Genomic DNA, 17,714 nt, shown 5'->3' with positions numbered 1-17,714 from the left:
AAGGGGCAGTTAAGTCTCACTGCAGCTCCTCTCAAAAGCCTGAAACCAATAAACAAGCCCAACAGACATCATTAGCCTGGGTGCCACAAAAGATGTACCATGTGACCACATGGAGGCGCCCACAGGCTCTGTTGCTCACCCATGCGGAAGAGAGTGGCTTGGCTCTCTTTCTCTGTGTGCTTATCACTTAGCGATGAAGGTCTAGGCTTTCTGTCTGTCCTCATTTTAATTCCACATGGGGCGCATCAACAAAATATGCCCGGCTCTAGAAAGGATGAATTTCATAAGCATGTAGAGAGGTGCTAATTTCAGCCACTGTCTATCAAACACTAGTGACAGGCCAAGGCATGAGTAACGAAGAGTTCTTTCCTCGCAAGGGAACCATGTCAGTGAGGCATCTGGTCCCATAGTGACTAGGATGGTAGAGTGTTGTGCGTCCCCACAGTGATTGAGATGACAGAGTGATGTGTGTGTACAGTGACTGGCACGGTGGAAAGCGTACTGGAGCAAAGCTGGTCACCATCTGCTGAGAGGTCAGCTCCAGGCTTTTGTGCAAGTCATGTAAAGTGAGCTTCATGTCCTCGACTACAAAACTGCATCACCAGAGTAGCTCTGCCCATTTCATACGGAGGTCCTAAATATCCAGGCATGTCAATTGCCAGAGCGCATGCGCGAGACTCTACCGCCCTCTCAGACCAGCAAGCGCTGCCTGTCGCAGCAGCGATGATGTAGGAGTGCGTCAACCTTTCCATGGCTTCTGAAAGTGCCAACTTTCAGATCGTTTCTGCCCATGAAGATGTCCTTGGGAAGTTAAGATGCAGCTCTACCATGATGCTATGAACTCTGGCCTTCAACCTGGCAGGATCTAGTCTCCCCTAGGAAACGCACTTATGTGCATTTCCGGGATGAGGTTCTAGACTGGGTGAACGGAGGAGGGATGACTCACACTGAATGTAGGTGGCACCATTCCACGGGCTGAGGTCCTAGACTGAGTCAAAAAGAGGACATGCGCTGGGTACCAGCGTTCAGTTCTCTCTGCTTCCTGACTTGGAGTGCACTGTGGCCAGCCACTTCCAGCCCCTGCCCCATCTTGCCTTCTTCACTGTGAAGGGATGTGGCCTTAGACTATGAGCCCAAATAAACTCTCGTTTCAGGCACTTCCTGTAAGGGTTTGGTCAGGACAACAAGAAAAAAAATTTACTACAGACTATACCTGCTGGACACTGAAGCAGCCAGTGGATAGACAGAAATATTAATAATTTGAAAAGAAGCATAAAAGTAAAAGTTCTCCTGAGTTCCCAGTGTTTGCTGGGGTGTTTATTTTTTAATTTATTATTATTTTTGGCTGAATTTCAGAAAAAAAACAAAAACAGCAACAATAAAATGAAACAAACAAACAAACAAAAGCACAATTATAAGTTAGGCCAGCGAATATTTTTCTTTTGGTACACTGATACCCAATCCTACTCTAGAAATAATTTAAATTTTTTCAATTAACCAAATTAACTGCCCTCATGAGGTGCTTTAGAAAGCAGTACACAAAATGCTTTCCAACCTGTACTTGTCTGCAAAGTACCTTTCCAGGCCAGCAAGATGGTAAAGTACTTGCCAGCGGCCACGATGCCCTGAATTCAACGCCCAGCCTCACATGGTGGGTAGAAAGAACTATTTCCGGCAAGCTGCCCTCCACCCTCCACACACATGCTCACATGGGCACACATACAATAAAAATATATATAATGATGCATTCAACACATATACTCTTGCTATAAAATGCATGCTTTGTATTTAAAAGACTTATGGATTTGTTTGCTGTCCATTTGAGGCTGGCAAATGTGTCTGACCACTGGTCGAAGTAAAGCTATGTGCTCACGTGACACCACTGTAGGAAAATTCTGGCTTCACGTTGTGAGGCAGGCATCTGAGGAAAGCTAGCCCAGAGGTCCAAACAAGATGGCTCAGCAGCTAAAAGCACTTGCTGTGTAGACCTGGCAACTGGAGTCTGATCCCCAGAATCCAGAGCAGAAGTGGGAAACTGATTCCTGAAAGCTGTCCTTTGACCTCCACATGTGCACCTTGGCACACATGTGTACGCATCTCAACGTGCATATCATATATACAGTGATGACAATAAGCAAAAACATTAATATTTTTTTAAAGAAAAAAAAAAAAGGCCAGCCTTCTCCGGGAGCACAGAAGTCAATAAGAGGAGAAATGGGACTAACCAAGAAATGCTCTTCTTCCGTGGTGCCAGCCTTGACCAGCTCTGTGGGTCACTGAAGCTTCTGTCTAGTCTCTTCAACGTCATGCAAATGTCACGATCGAATCATCAACAGCTAAGACTACCAGCAAAGATGCGACTCTTGGCCACGGCCCAGATCCAGGAGGAAGAACGCTCGCACACAGCAGATGTATGGACCTTGCCCAACAAGCTGCTGAATCCCACAAGCTGGTGAATACTGGGTTCAAGTCTATCTTGGGCTGAGGTGTCCAGGAAACGAGGGAGCTTAACCCTTTGGTTGAACGGGTACAGATTTAGGACTATAAAAGAAAAACACAGTCTTTTTTATATTAGTGTGGAGTTGGGGTGTGGGAGTGGAGGTGGGGGGGATCATTAAATAAGTCTTGCTCTAAATTTGTGCATGTTCATTGAAGACAAAAACTGAAAAACACATTACCTCCCAGGCCCAGGGTGCAGAGAAATGATGACTCAGTCAGTAGCGTCTTGTGTGTGGTGCTGGGGGCTCCATAGGGACCCATAAAGATGAAATCACATGTTTCACAGACAGACCCAGGGCTCAAAAGTAATGTGACCTGGACAAGGACACTCAGGACTGAAATTTGACTTCTGTCAATATGATATATATATATATATATATATATATATATATATATATATATATATATATATATACATGTTACATGTGTGTGTGTGACAGACAGACAGACAGACAGATAGACAGACAGACGCAGAGAGAGGCAGAGAAGAGGGAGGAGAAGGGGAGCGTACTAAATCCTTCCAGGAAAGCTAAACCCAATGGTCCAAGATTGGACCTGTTAAATTATTGGATTGTTGGGTGCTGGGAAGATTCTGCAAGCGGTCAAGCAGAAGCTTCTCCTGAATATTCTATCTTCGTCATCTCCAGGTACCTACCAGCTCGGGAAGCCTGACAGGACTGGCGTCTGGCATCTTAACAGCTGATACTTTTGTCAAAGGGCTGGACTCAGTTCCAAATTACCACTATACATTCAAAACACGGCATCCAAGTTTAAATAATAAATAAATGGCGCTGTCAGCACGGCTTTACTAGTTACACTGCAGAGCTGGCGAAAAGCAACCTGGTTAAGAGACAGGACAGAAATCAGAGAGAGGAGGTGGAGCACAGAGAGTAAGGCCGTGGACCTCGAAGCAACAAAATGAGGCTGATATGGCCAAGGAGAAGATCTGTCCTTGCTTTGCCCAAGGTCAGCATGACATGTCACTGCCACGACCTAGGAGTGTCACAACTAAGAGGCCTTAAGCAATGTCCCTAGAGTCTCCAAAGAGCATGATTTGGGGAGTGCACAGCCTGTGGGTTTGGTTGGAACTCTGCTGTGTACCAGCTCTTTGGCGCCTGTGTTCCCTACGCGTAAGTCACATGTAAGCCAGCCACAGCAGCACACGTCAGTCGCTCGGTGTGGTATAGCTCCTACCTTTCCTTCCACGGCACCATTTGAAGTCACTAAGTAAAGGCAGGCGCCACGCAATGCAGTCAGCTCTCGGGAAGTCTTGTTACGTTTTGTGAGCCAGAGGACAAACACATATGTATACCTTACTCTGTGAACGGCCTCAGACAAAATAAGTTTTACTTGAGTCCTGTGCTGAGAAGTGGCCCGTCAGGTACATGCTCCACTGGGAAGAAGAAAACGGTGCTGTTGTTTAGAATAAACAGCCTAAATAGTGTTGATCACATGGAAGCCATAACCTCAAGATCATTCAGCACCCTAGTTCCCGCTAAGGGCTCAGCCAGGAGCTAGAGTCCCAGGCACTATATCAAAGTGTATTTTAGACACAGGCATGTCTTTACATATGCATATATACCGATCTATTATATGTAGTAATAGCTACATTGCATACTTCAGCTATATGGTGTATATTAGAGAGACACTGATAAATAGACACGTACCATTCAATGCCAAAAATGAATGGCCACCCTCAAGTCTTGTTCATCTACTTTAGGCCTGCCTTGTAGGATGACTATGGAAGGGTGAGGCATGCACTTGTGAGGGAGGTGGACACAGCCAGAAGCTCTGTCCATCTTTTTTTAAATATATTTTATTAATTTATTCATATTACATCTCAATTGTTATCCTATCCCTTGTATCCTCCCATTCCCTCCCATTTTCCCCTTACTCCCCTCCCCTATGCCTGTGACTGAGGGGGACCTCCTCCCCCTGTATATGCTCATAGGGCATTAAGGCTCTTCTTGGTAGCCTGCTACCCTTCCTCTGAGTGCCACCAGGCCTCCCCATCCAGGGGACATGGTCAAATATGGGGCACCAGAGTTCGTGTGAAAGTCATACCCCACTCTCCACTCAATTGTGGAGAATGTCCTGTCCATTGGCTAGATCTGGGTAGAGGTTCGAAGCTTACTGCACGTATTGTCCTTGGCTGGTGCCATAGTTTGAGCAGGACCCCTGGGCCCAGATCTGCCCATCATAATGTTCTTCTTGTAGGTTAGTTCTGTCCATCTTGACGGTGGGTTGTAGGACATCTTCTCCTGGGCAGTCTGTCTGGATCTTGTCTACTGCTGTGTTATCATACTATGGAGATTTTTAGGATCCCAACTTTTCAGGGTTTTGCATACCTTAACACTTACTGCATGGAAGATTCTCTGAGAATGCCAGCGACGGAGGAGAGGGAAGAGGAAGGGGAGCCTGCATGTTAAATTGGGTGATATTTAAAATTCATCAAGCACTTCTTACGTGCCAAGAGCCTTTCTGGAAGAGATGGTGCACTCACATTTAGTTCTTAATGCAACCCTCTCAAAGAGGTACCCATCACTAGCTTCCTCTAGAAAGCAGGGTACTTGGGGACAAGGTGGCCAGGCAGTTTGTCCCCAACCCTCAGCAAGCATCTAGGAAGTCAGTCTGTAATAGATGCTTTTTCTTGTTTGAGGGAAGGCAGAAGATAGCCTACAGAAGCAACTTAAGAGGGAAGGATGATTTTCCATCAGGCTTTAAGAAACAGTACAGCCCATCACAGCAGGAAGGCTGGGTCGTAAGCGTGTGAAGCAAACCATCACATTGCATCCATAGCCAGGAAACAGAGAGTCCTGAGCACTGGTGTTCAACTGGCTTTATGCATTGAGACTGCAGCCTGCATAACGGTACCACCCATATTCAGAGCGGATCTTCGTTCCTCAGCCAAACCTCACTCGAAATCCCCTTACAAAAGACCCAGCAGTGTGCATGCTAGGTGGCTTCAAACCCCAGCAAGTTAACCACGAAGATTAACCAATGTTCTCAGAGCAGGGTCCTTGCTCTAAGGCAATTTGTCACACTGTACCCTGGAAGGAGGTGGTGTGTGGTCAGGAGTCAATACCCTACCCAAGCTAGGACCACACTCCTCACTACAGAGATGCAAGAACCAGAAAATCACCTTAGAGACCCAGGGTCCTCATTTGAATGCTAGCTGCTGAGCTATGATGTCTTCATAAAGACTTTCAGATGTGATTGCGAGTTTAGATGTGACATGAATAGCTGCATTCAATGTTATTGCCAATAGGAGAAGCCTCTGAGATGATTTTTAATTAGATAATGTTATATACAGGTAGCCTGGAATCAATTTCACTGCCTCAAAGAAATTAAAATTTATGTCTGTCTTACCACATCACATTCCATAATTCTATCCAACTTAATATATATGGGCCACATCAACTCCAGCTTAAGCTAATTTAGAAGTCAAAGCCCTCAAAATAATGTCAGCCTACCATTTCAGCTACATTACCCTAAGCTAAAATCCTAAATTGTGCCCAGACATAAACTCTAAAAACACATATATTAAAACCCATTTCTGCAACCAGTAATTTCTGTGGTCAGGAGACAATCATCTGTGCAACTTTTAGGTGAGTTTTGAGGATTATTCAGGGTATAATGAAAACGCAAAGTATGGAAAAATATTTGCAAATAAAAGGAAAGCTAGAGTATTCGTAGTATTATAAACATACATATTAAAAACTCATGCAAAGTGATTAGAAGTTAGTAATACTCAGTAAAATAATGCCTAAAAATGGAAGCTAACATACAGGACATGAGAAAAGGTGATCGCCACAGTTCATCTGATGGAGGGTAGAAAACCCTGAATATATAATGAAATCAAAATGTTTAAGAGCAGAATAAAAAGTACTCTTATTTAAAAATGGACACATTATCTGAACAGACATTTCTCTAAAAAAAAAAAAGATATAAAAATGGCCCAAAACACATGAGAATATTCAATGTTTTTAGCCATCAGGAAGATGCAAATCAAGACTACAGTAAGATCCCATCCCACTCCAGTTACAATGGCTGGAGCAAACCCACAGAAAATAGATAGATGGCAGAGAGCATGTGAAAACACGTCTTATACACTGAGCAAGGTTATGTGAATTAAGCCCAACCACAGGGGAGAGTGAAATAAGGATTCCTCAAAAAAAAAAAAAAAAAAAAAAAAAACTAAAAATAGATGGCCGTGTGATTGAGCTATCCCTCCGAGTGTGCATCCAAGAGAGCCACTTAGATGAGACACCTGCACACTGAGATTCAGTCTATATGCCCAATAGCTGGATAACACTTTAAATGTCACATACACACATGCTCATGCACACACACACACACACACACACACACACACACACACACACACGAGTATTATTCAGCCACAATGAAGAATGAAATCCACGCGTTTTCAGCAAAATGGGCAGAAGGAAAAGACATCATGTTTAATGAGGTGAGCCAGACATGGGTACCACAGATGGAAGCAAAAAAGCAACAACCCTAAAGTGCAGGAGGGAGTATTACAGATTAAGAACTGCATCAGGGCTGGGCAGAGGTAGAAGAAAAGGAGATCAGATTTGAGTGTGCCTGGACTAGGCACATGTAGAGTTATCACACGAAACCTCACTAAACGTATAATTAGCCAAGTGAGGGGGTGCAGGCCTGTAATCCCAGCACCCAGAGAGGCAGAGGCAGGTGGAGCTCTGTGAGTTAGAGGCCAGCCTGGTCTACAAAGCAAGTCCAAGACATCCAAGCCTACACAGAGAAACCATGTCTCAAAAAACAAAAAAAAATGTATAATTAATTCATATTGCTAGAAATATCAACATAACAGGTGTGATGGCATACATCTTTAATCCCATTGATTGGGAGACAAAGGCAGGTGGGCTTCTATGAGTTAAACAACAGCCTGGTCCACAGATTGATTTCCAGAACATCCAAGTAGCCCCTACATAGTGAGACCTTGTCTTGAGAAAACAAAGTAAGTAAACAGAAGCCAAATTTTCCTAAGCACAAAAGCATGCCCTATCCTTTAATGACCAAAGATAAATGGGGCTGGAGAGATGGGTTTGGCTATTAAGAGCTCTTGCTGGGCTGGAGAGATGGCTCAGTGGTCAAGAACACTGCCTGCTTTTCCAAAGGACCTGGGTTCAATTCCCATCACCCGCATGGCGCCTCACAGCTGTCTGTAACTCCAAGATCTGACACTCTCATACTAAGGCACATAAAAATTAAAATTAAATAAAATATTAGGGAAAAACGAGCTCTTGCTGTTCTTTCACAGGACCCAAGCTCCATTTCCAGCACCCACACCATGTGGCTCACAACCACCTGTAAGTATAGCTCCAGGAGATCCAACATTCTCTTCTGGTGTCCACATGCAGGTACATACACACACACCGACACACACACTTAAAAATGAAAATTGAAAATAAATATATTTTTAAAAGAAAGGAGACAAAAACACCAGAGCAGGGCCCTTGTGTAGGAAAATTTCTCTCGTGGGTGTTCTACTAAGCACCTCATTGTCAGAAATGAAACTTTAACCAGCATCAGAAATCTCGACTCTAAACGCCCACTCCAGCTAAAGGTGTCACCAGCACACTGTTAAGAGACATTTCAAGGGCAGTGTAACATTCTCAGCATGGATCCGAGCAAAGCATAATGAGCCTGCGGGGACAATGACCGTCTTACATCTTCAGGGACACAGGAGCCAGACAGCAGCCATGTCTGGGAGAAAACACTGATGTCAGACTTCATTTCTGAAGTCCTGAGCAACTTTGAAGTGGTTCTGGAAGACAGAGAGGTAGTCGGAAAATTCAAAGTTCTCAAGGAGCAGAAGATTCCAGACAGTAATTGTATGTGCATGGGAGGCTTGGTTTACACTCACGGGTCCAACATTTTACAGTCTGACTCAACCTGTTTGTCTCAAAGGATTATGAACACTTGACCTTGTGACGGTTGATCCTGATCATCTACCTGGTGTGATTTAGAATCGTGAGAACAAACCTCTGCTCAGGGGATTGTCTACACTGTGTTAATGGAGAAAGCAGGACCCACCCTGCATCTGGGCAGTACCACCCAAGGGGCTGGGGTCCTAGGCTGGACACGAAAGAGAAAGCGAGCTGAGCACCAGTGTTCACTTCTCTCTGCTTCCTGACTGCACACACAATGTGACCAGCCGCCCCAAGCCTTCTGCCGCCATGCCTTCCTACCATAAGGAACCAAATTGTATGCTGAAGTGAACCCTCCCTTAAGTCGTTTTCTTGCCATATATTTTTGTCACATACTAAGAAAAATAGCTAGGGCACTTCTTAAAGTTACTAAGAAAGAAATACACAAGAATATGCAAAAGTACTTCAAAGAGTAGAACACATTCATGGAGATGGTGACTATTTATACAGTGAGATAAATCTAACTTTATCTTATCACAGGAATGCCACTAGGTAGCCACAGTGCGACATCCTGCAGAGTTGATTCTTTTCATGTTATGACAAAGCTAAGGAACAAATAGGAAAAAAATCTTAATAGACTGCATCCTCATTCTCTAGCGATTTGCCGAACAACAATAAAGACCGTGTCATTTCAGGAAGATAGTTCCACTGTGCCTGCATTTTTAAGGACATGGTGGGAAACATGTTACAGAAACACAGTCCATTGTCCATAGACAGTGAACAGAATTATATACAGGATTATTTAAACCCATGAATTACTAATGTTCTGATACTTTTGAACTACCAGAATAGTCATTTCACATGATTCATTTTACTCACTCACAAACAAGAATGCAGGCATCATCCTAGAAAATGCACTGAAGACAATAATATAACTTATTTGTTTAGATGTCTTGAGTTACAGCACCGAGTTAAGTTTGTTTATTATTTATTTATTTATAATGTATATGAGTAATCTGTCTTCACGCACACCCTGAATAGGGCATCAGATTCCATTACAGGTGGTTGTGAGCCACCATGTGCTTGCTGGAAATTGAGCTCAAGACCTCTGGGAGAGTAGCCAGTGCTCTTAACTGCTGAGCCATCTCTCTAGCCCTGAGTTAAATGTTTAAGATAACAAACTACTGGGAAAAAAAACGAATCTTTTTTTCAGGGGGTGGGGGATGGGAGGAGAGTTCTGTGCATAGAGCTGACATGCAAATGAACTCCACTCTCACCCCCACTTTATGACGCTAGGGCAAGTAAAGTAAGTACCAATCGCACTGCACACAGAAAGGCCAGTGGGTGGAATGAGTATTAGAAAGATGCATGCTGAATAGTCTTGGAGGAGAATCAGTGATTGGGCTTTGTGTGTGTTTATATGTGTTACACACATGTATATACATGACCACATGCAATGTGCAGGTGCATATGTATGTGCATGGGGATGGAGATGCTAGCTTGATCCGCCTACCCATCCAGGCAGGGTCTCTCGGGCAAACCAACCACTCACAAAGATGGCTGCTCTCCCTAAGCCAGCTTGCTAAGCGGGAGTCTCTAGTTCTGCCTTTCAAGGCTGGAACTACAGGCAGGTTGCCATGCCTGTCCAGCACTGATGTGAATTCTAGGGATCTGAATTCTGGATCTCATGCGTGCATGGACACACGCTCACCACTGAGCCATCTCTTCCCCCAACCCCCATGAAGACTTTTTAAAGCAGAACAGAAGTTAGAGACCTAAGCCAAACATTGCGTCATCTGTAGAGCTGTTGCCAGGGGAAAGGATTACTCTGCACATGCTATCGACTAAAGCCTCCGAGAGTTCTCCTGAAGACCAGATGGAGTAGACGGTGCATTCCTACCATGAGCATATGCCCAACTGACTGAGAAGCTATGAAGCCATGCAGGGGCTATGTACCATTTATCATTTTCTGAGTTTGATCCCCACATTGGGTAGTAATAGCCTCTGAGATTTTTTTTAAAAAAATTTCATCTTGTAGGGAAGCTCGTAAGACATAGGATGCTCTAAGGCAGCTGTTCTCAACCTGTGGGTCACAACCTCTTTGGGGGGGGCACATAGCAGATACCTTGCATATTAGATATTTACATTATAATTCATAATAGTTGCAAAATTACAGTCATAAAGAAACAACTAAATAATTTTATGGTGGAGGTCACGGCAATATGAGGAACTGTATTAAAGGGACATGGAATTAGGAAGGTTGAAAATCACTGCTCTAAGAGGAGGTAAACCATTCCATCCTACAGGGAAAGTCATAAGTCTCAGGAAGTCAACAACTCACATGCATCAGGAAGTCCCGGAAACTGACCAGATTCACTAGGCTCCACCCTTCCCAAGTGTATACAAGCAGTAAGGACAGTGGACAGGCACTGTCAGACCAGGTGAGCTGCCCCAAGGAGGCTCAGACTGACAAAGCTAGACTTGGAAAGAATACCCTCAAACCCAATGAACTGCCTGCAGGCTGTACAGTGTGCTACGGATTTCAAGCCTTTGTGAGTTATCACTCATGCTGAGGTAGGCCTTGACAATGTAACCTGACCGCAGTCATTTCTGCTTCTGTAAGTAACCTCTCATCCATATTCTTATAAGTAACCCCAATAAAAGTCACTCATTCACCAAGTGTAACTGTGGTTATATTTTACTTTGATCTATTGTCATTTCCTTTCCTGAAGTGAATAGAGTTTGTTCACTTGTCTCCAGGAAGAGTGTCACACAATACCCCAACATTATAAAAATATAATAAATAATAAAATGATACTATTTCAAATACATTTCTACATTTAAATAAATTCAGGTCTATGTTCATATCTGCCTTGAGGAAAATTAGGTTATACACACACACAAAAACCCCTAAAATGTTTTGGAGTTTAATTATTAATGTTCATTACCTTTTGAGAGCCTCGTGAATAACAGGATCCAAAGTCACCCTAAAAAAAAAAAAGAAAGAAAGAAAGAAACATTAACAAGAATGAAGGAATCTCTCATATTTACCTTAGCATCAATCCACTCAAAAACAAACAAAAAAACAGTGGAACCAATTTACGAGGAAATATAGTAAAATGCATTAGCAAAAGAAAAGAGCTTCAGAGAATGCATAGGCAAGTACAGAATATAGAATAACCCTTAATAAATCAAAGAAATAAAACAGGCTCGATATGGTGTTTAAAAATGAACTTGTAAGGGCCAGGAGAGATGGCTCAGTGGTCAAGAGCTTTTGCTACACTGCCCTGAGGACCTGAGTTCAGGTCCCAGCACTGACAAAGCAGACAGGGTGTGACCTTGCACTATGTGGGGCACAGACAGGAGGGTCCCTGGGGTCTGCTGGTTACAGCCTAGCCAACAAACAAGCTCTACGTTCAACCCCACCTCAGAGAAATATGGTGGCAAGTGACAGAGTAGGATGTCTTCCCTCTGGGCTTCTCATGTGTGCACAGGAGATGCTAATATGCAACACACACACACACACACACACACACACACACACACAATGAACTTGTGTATATATAGTTTAAAAAATATTAAAAAACAAGTGTGATCTTGAATTTGAAATCATGCTCAAGAGGTAGAAATGAAGCAGTTGTAATGAAGATGATTGTGTGTGTGTGTGTGTGTGTGTGTGTGTGTGTGTGTTTTATACATCCATGTTTCAAAACACAGGCACAGGAAGGAATACATCCTTCGAGGCCACGTTCATCCTCGGTTCTCAGGACAAATCCATTATCATCTTTCAAGGTTCATTACCATCAGCGCCATTTGCCAAGGGCCATCGCGTCCAGGCACACACAAGCTGAAAACTTAATTATGTGTGAGATACCATGAGATGACTCCTGTAATAGTTTCAGCCCCTCAAAATGGAGAACTCTAGACCCTCTCTGCATTGGGCACCTCAAGATTACGCTGACTACCCTTTTACAAAATCCTAATATATTCTCCCGGGTACAAAACACACTTCTGGTTGACTAAAGTAAAAATGTGTAGGGCTGGAACTCGGAGGAAGGATAGCAGGCTACCAAGAAGAGACTTGACACCCTATGAACATATACAGGGGGAGGAAGTCCCCCTCAGTCACAGTCATAGGGGAGGGGAGTAAGGGGAAAATGGGAGGGAGGGAGGAATGGAAGGATACAAGGGATGGGATAACAATTGAGATGTAATATGAATAAATTAATAAAATATATTTTTAAAAATGTGTAGGGATCCAAATTATTACAGTGAGGTCAGTTCATATACAAAGGATGTAAATTAAAATTTGACCTCGTGGCTAACTTTCCCCATGCGTGAACGTGAGGAATTTTACAATTCAGTCTCAGGTCATAAAAGAAGTCAGTCCTTCATGCCTTTTGGTTGCACACGGGGGATTGAACCTGGGACCTCACACAGAACAGGCAAGCCCACTGCTACTGAGCTGCTGTCCAGGCCCTGATAATTTAATCTGCAACCTCAAGCCTCTCGAGTCAATGTTCTAGAAAGAAAATAGAAGGAAATTAACATTTGTAAAATGTGTTTATTAACCTTGGTGTCTCAGCCACACTTTCTCACTGAATCTTCTAAACGATGAGTTTAATGCACTGTGGAAAATGTGTAAAACACACAGCTACAACCCAATTACTTAGAGAAAAGTTAAAGTGTGCATTGTTCTCAATTTGCTCAATCACACATATTCCTAGAAGCAAGGTAGGGTCAGGCCATGTGCATAGATGGTATATGTTGCCTGTCTCCCTTAAGGTGGAATCATCTGTCCATACGGTGGCCTTGAAGACAAGCTCCTAACACCTTCATTCTATTCTTCACATTTTCACAGGAAGATCTGTTTTATCACTTCTTTTTTTAAAGATGCATTTTATTTTTTATTCATGTATATGTGTGTCTGTACATGAGGATACCTTTAAAGGCCAGAAGAAGGTGTCAGATTTCCCTGACCTGGATGTTGGGAACCAAACTTGCATTCTCTGCAAGAGCGGTGTGTGCTCTGAGCCACTAAGCCAACTCTCCAGTCTTCAAATGATTTTTGATATTTCTAAGTCGCTTTTCTATTTAGGAACACCTAACCTTTCAATGGTATCCTGGCATAAAAAAAATCTTGACCTTATAACTGCTAATTTCCTTAAGCAAAATTCAGCAAAACTTGTTTATCACCTCTCTTCCATGAGGACAAAAACATATAATTTCTTCATTAAAAATATTAATGATGCATACCTTTAATCCCAGCACTCGGGAGGCAGAGGCAGGTGGATCACTGTGAGTTCGAGGCCAGCCTGGTCTACAAAGTGAGTCTAGGACAGCCAAGGCTGCACAGAGAAACTCTGTCTCGGAAAAAAAAAATATTAATGACATAGTTAAGTCTCTCATTCTCTAATACTGACAAATGTATCTTGACATTTTCACAAATATACGTGTGTGTGTGTGTGTGTGTGTGTGTGCATGTGTGTGTGTGTACATGATGCACACCCTCCCTGGGGAGCAAACCCAGAGCATGCCCTGCCACTAAGCTATTCTTGCAGCTCCCTAGTGTGTGTGTGTGTGTGTGTGTGTGTGTGTGTGTGTGTGTGTGATCCCTGGGGAGCAAACCCAGAGCACGCCCTGCCACTAAAAGCTATTCCTGCAGCTCCCTAGTGTGCGTGTGTGTGTGTGTGTGTGTGTGTGTGTGTGTGTGTGTGTGTGTGATCCCTGGGGAGCAAACCCAGAGCACGCCCTGCCACTAAAAGCTATTCCTGCAGCTCCCTAGTGTGTGTGTGTGTGTGTGTGCGTGTGTGTGTGTGTGTGTGTGCATGTGTGTGTGTGTGTGCATGTGTGTGTGTGTGTGTGTGTGATCCCTGGGGAGCAAACCCAGAGCACGCCCTGCCACTAAAAGCTATTCCTGCAGCTCCCTAGTGTGTATGTGTGTGTGTGTTTGTGTGTGTGTGTGTGCATGTGTGTGTGTGTGTGTGTGCGTGTGTGTGTGTGTGTGTGTGTGTGATCCCTGGGGAGCAAACCCAGAGCACGCCCTGCCACTAAGCTATTCTTGCAGCTCCCTAGTGTGTGTGTGTGTGCGTGTGTGTGCGTGTGCGTGTGTGTGTGAGAGAGATCCCTGGGGAGCAAACCCAGAGCACGCCCTGCCACTAAAAGCTATTCCTGCAACTATCACCTACTCATAGTGAGAACAGTATCTTTTCTTTTTCTTTTCTTTTCTTTTTTTTTTTTTTCTCATTGCTGAGCAATTTAAACACTTGAAGAGATTCATGTTCACTTAGGAGATGTGTGGTTCTCTTATCGATCTGTGAAAAGTCTCTATTCAATAAAGAATTAGTCACTCATATATAATATTAACTGTATAATATCCCCATGCATCATCACAGTCTGTTACTTATATTTCAGATTGGCTTATAATGGCCTTCGATGCACAGAAATTTACATTTTATGCAGCCAGCCTATATATATTATTTATTTTGTGGTGTTTCTTGGGACTTCTAGGCTTTGAGAGTGCTTTCCAGGAGACCTGGCACCATTCACCCTTGGCCTGCGTGTTAACTCCCATGGAAGTCAGTGTGGATGTGTCAGAGCTTGTAAACACGACCGTATCCCACCATGCTCCTCCCACTCCCACTCCCACTCCCACTCCCCCAGAAGTGACTACATAGAGAGGGTGAAAAGTGCTATGGCAGAGCTTTAATGTTCAGTGGGGTCTATGGCACCTCACTAGCCAACAACTCCAAAAGAGGTAACTCATTCCTGCTATGGGGCTTGTCCGTCAGCCTGTAGTCCTAGTAGAAGCTTTGTCATTCCTTTATAAGGTGACTCCATTTTAAACACACACACACACACACACATACACACATGTACATAAGCATCTACAGGACTATGTTCCAATATGTTTATTTTTAAGTTCTTCAGTGTTACTCCTCCTCCACCCTTCCATCCCCTGTGGCCCAACTTAACCCTTTCTGTTCCATGACTCCCGGGTAACTCTTTAAACCACTCTCCCCTCCTCCTTGAAATTGCCCCCTCCATGCCCTCTTACAGATTTTCAGAGCTCTATGGGTATTCCAAATAGAACACATATATCTGAGGATTCGAGGGTAACCTCCACAAATGAGAGAAGATGTGATTGTTTATCTTTCTGGGTCTGTATTACCTTACTCGGGATGATTGCTTTTAGCTTTATCCATTTGCCTGCCACCATCATCATTTTTCTCTTAACAACTGAATAACATTTCATTATGTGAATACATAGGAATGAGCACAATCAGAGCATACTTTATAAAATTCTCAAAAAAAATTATTAAAAACTAAAAACTACCCATTCCTCTGTGTTTTGTCTCTGCAGAACTTCCTGTGGGCGGGGGGGGGGGGGGCGGGGGGGATGGTCCATAGGCATGAGATCACTTTCCCACCTGAAGAAGCCAATATTCATGTTGCTCCTCTCTGGCTCCCTGTCAGAACAGTCTACAAAATGTTCTTACTTCAATGCGGAGCCCAACACGCATGCTCGACAAAGACAGTAACTGGGCTCAGGGGGTGGGGCTCTCTATCCCTCTTCCTCTGACTCATCTGTCAGTTCCTGTGAAGCTGGAACTATTTACCAAGAGCGACGACAACAACAGTCCGCAATGCCTGGGTGAAACACTAATAGTGAAAACTTAATAATAAAATATGTAACATTTAGAAGGATAAATACCTCCAGCCTCATTTTCAAACTATCCTTGGGTTTTGTTGTTTTACTTCTTGCTGTTTAGTTCCACCTCCTTTCTCAACACAGTAGTTCTTAAGATGCCTTTTTGCTCACAATTAACACTCATTTTTTATTATTATTAATTTTGTTCATGGACATTTCATACATATTTAAGCCATTCTGATTATACACACACACACATCCCCTCCCATCCCACTGTGTTTTTCTTCTCTATAAATGTGTTTCTCACTTTCATGTCTTTTTGTTTTGTAGCCCACTGAATTTAATCAGATCCATCTGCTTTGGAACGGTCCATGGGAACCAGGTAGGCTCAGCAGTGAGTTCACAATTGAAGACAACGGCTCCCCTGTCCCAGAATCTATCCATAGGTCACCAGTGGTTAAACAGGGAGGCAGAGGCCCCATGAGCCCCCTCCCATCCATGGCTGACAGTTGGTTGAATCAGTTTCGTGCAGGCACAGAGCTAGTAACTATAGTGACATCATCACTCTCAATTATTTTTTACATGCTTTATTTACATGCATTTTTACATGCATAGGCCACACCTTCCAGTCAATGCTTCAATGGTAAGAAAAGACAGCCTCATTTACAACTCAGGAAAGGCCTTTGAGTCTGTTGTCTGCTAGAGCCTGAAGCAGGAAGTCCTTCTACCATTACAGAAGCACCCTCCCTACCTTATTTTTTGGGGTTAAATATTTTCTGGTGTATAAGATGTTTTTTTTTTAGTTATTTTTTCATACTTTTTTTTTTTATTAATTCATTCATTTTACATTTCAATAGATATCCCATCCCCTGTATCCTCCCATTCCTCCCTCCCTCCTGCTTTCCCCCTACTCCCCTCCCCTATGACTGTGACTGAGGGGGACCTCCTCCCCCTGTGTATGATCATAGGGTATTAAGTCTCTTCTTGGTAGCCTGCTATCTTACCTCTGAGTACCACCAGGCCTCTCCATCCAGGGGACATAGTCAAATATGGGGCACCTATTGGGACTTTACGTGAGAGAAGCATGGGAGAATGGGGACATAAAAGGATCCAGAGGGTCCCAGAAACCTACAAGAAGAGCATCATAACAAGCAGATCTGGGCCCATGGGTCCTGCTCAAACTATGGCACCAGCCAAGGAATATACGTGCAGTAAACAGCGAACCCCAACCCAGATCTAGCTTATAAGATGACTTTTTAACCCCCAAAGATGATTTTTTTTTTTAAAGATGACTTTTTAACTCTGAAAAATCCATGCCAAAGTTGAGGATCTGCAAATAGACACATGCCTGGTCTGCTGCATAGGGTGTACCCCTCATTGGAAGAGGGGTAGTCTTATAAAATGAGTATATTCCAAACTCTGTATTTTAATTGGAAAAGTTGGGGGTTGTCATATATGCCCAGTCATCCTATATGCTGGAAAATACCAGAATTTTTTTACCTCCACACCATACTAAAAACTCGCTTTTAAAAATCAGAGTTGCCCAAAATCATGAAGCTAAGACAGGGCAAGGCCTGGAAATTCCATCTAGTTAGCTGTTCGGTTCCTCTTGCATTTGTGTTACTGTACAAGTGAGCCAGGATCCTTCACAG

General features: G+C 43.4%; 1 protein-coding gene across 1 annotated transcript in view; it reads right to left on the bottom strand.

Annotated features, from left to right (window-relative positions):
* ANK3 (ankyrin 3) overlaps positions 1-17,714 on the bottom strand; it is a 590,040-nt gene that overhangs the window by 496,094 nt on the left and 76,232 nt on the right. The window contains exon 2 of the mRNA XM_084753955.1: positions 11,360-11,398. Within this exon, the coding sequence (XP_084610081.1) occupies positions 11,360-11,398 (39 nt within the window). The remainder of the gene's footprint in view (positions 1-11,359; positions 11,399-17,714) is intronic.

This window comes from Acomys minous (genome assembly GCF_964271855.1).
Source record: "Acomys minous genome assembly, chromosome: 13".
In the NCBI taxonomy this organism is placed as follows: domain Eukaryota; kingdom Metazoa; phylum Chordata; class Mammalia; order Rodentia; family Muridae; genus Acomys; species Acomys minous.
This window is presented reverse-complemented; position numbering and strand designations above follow the sequence as displayed.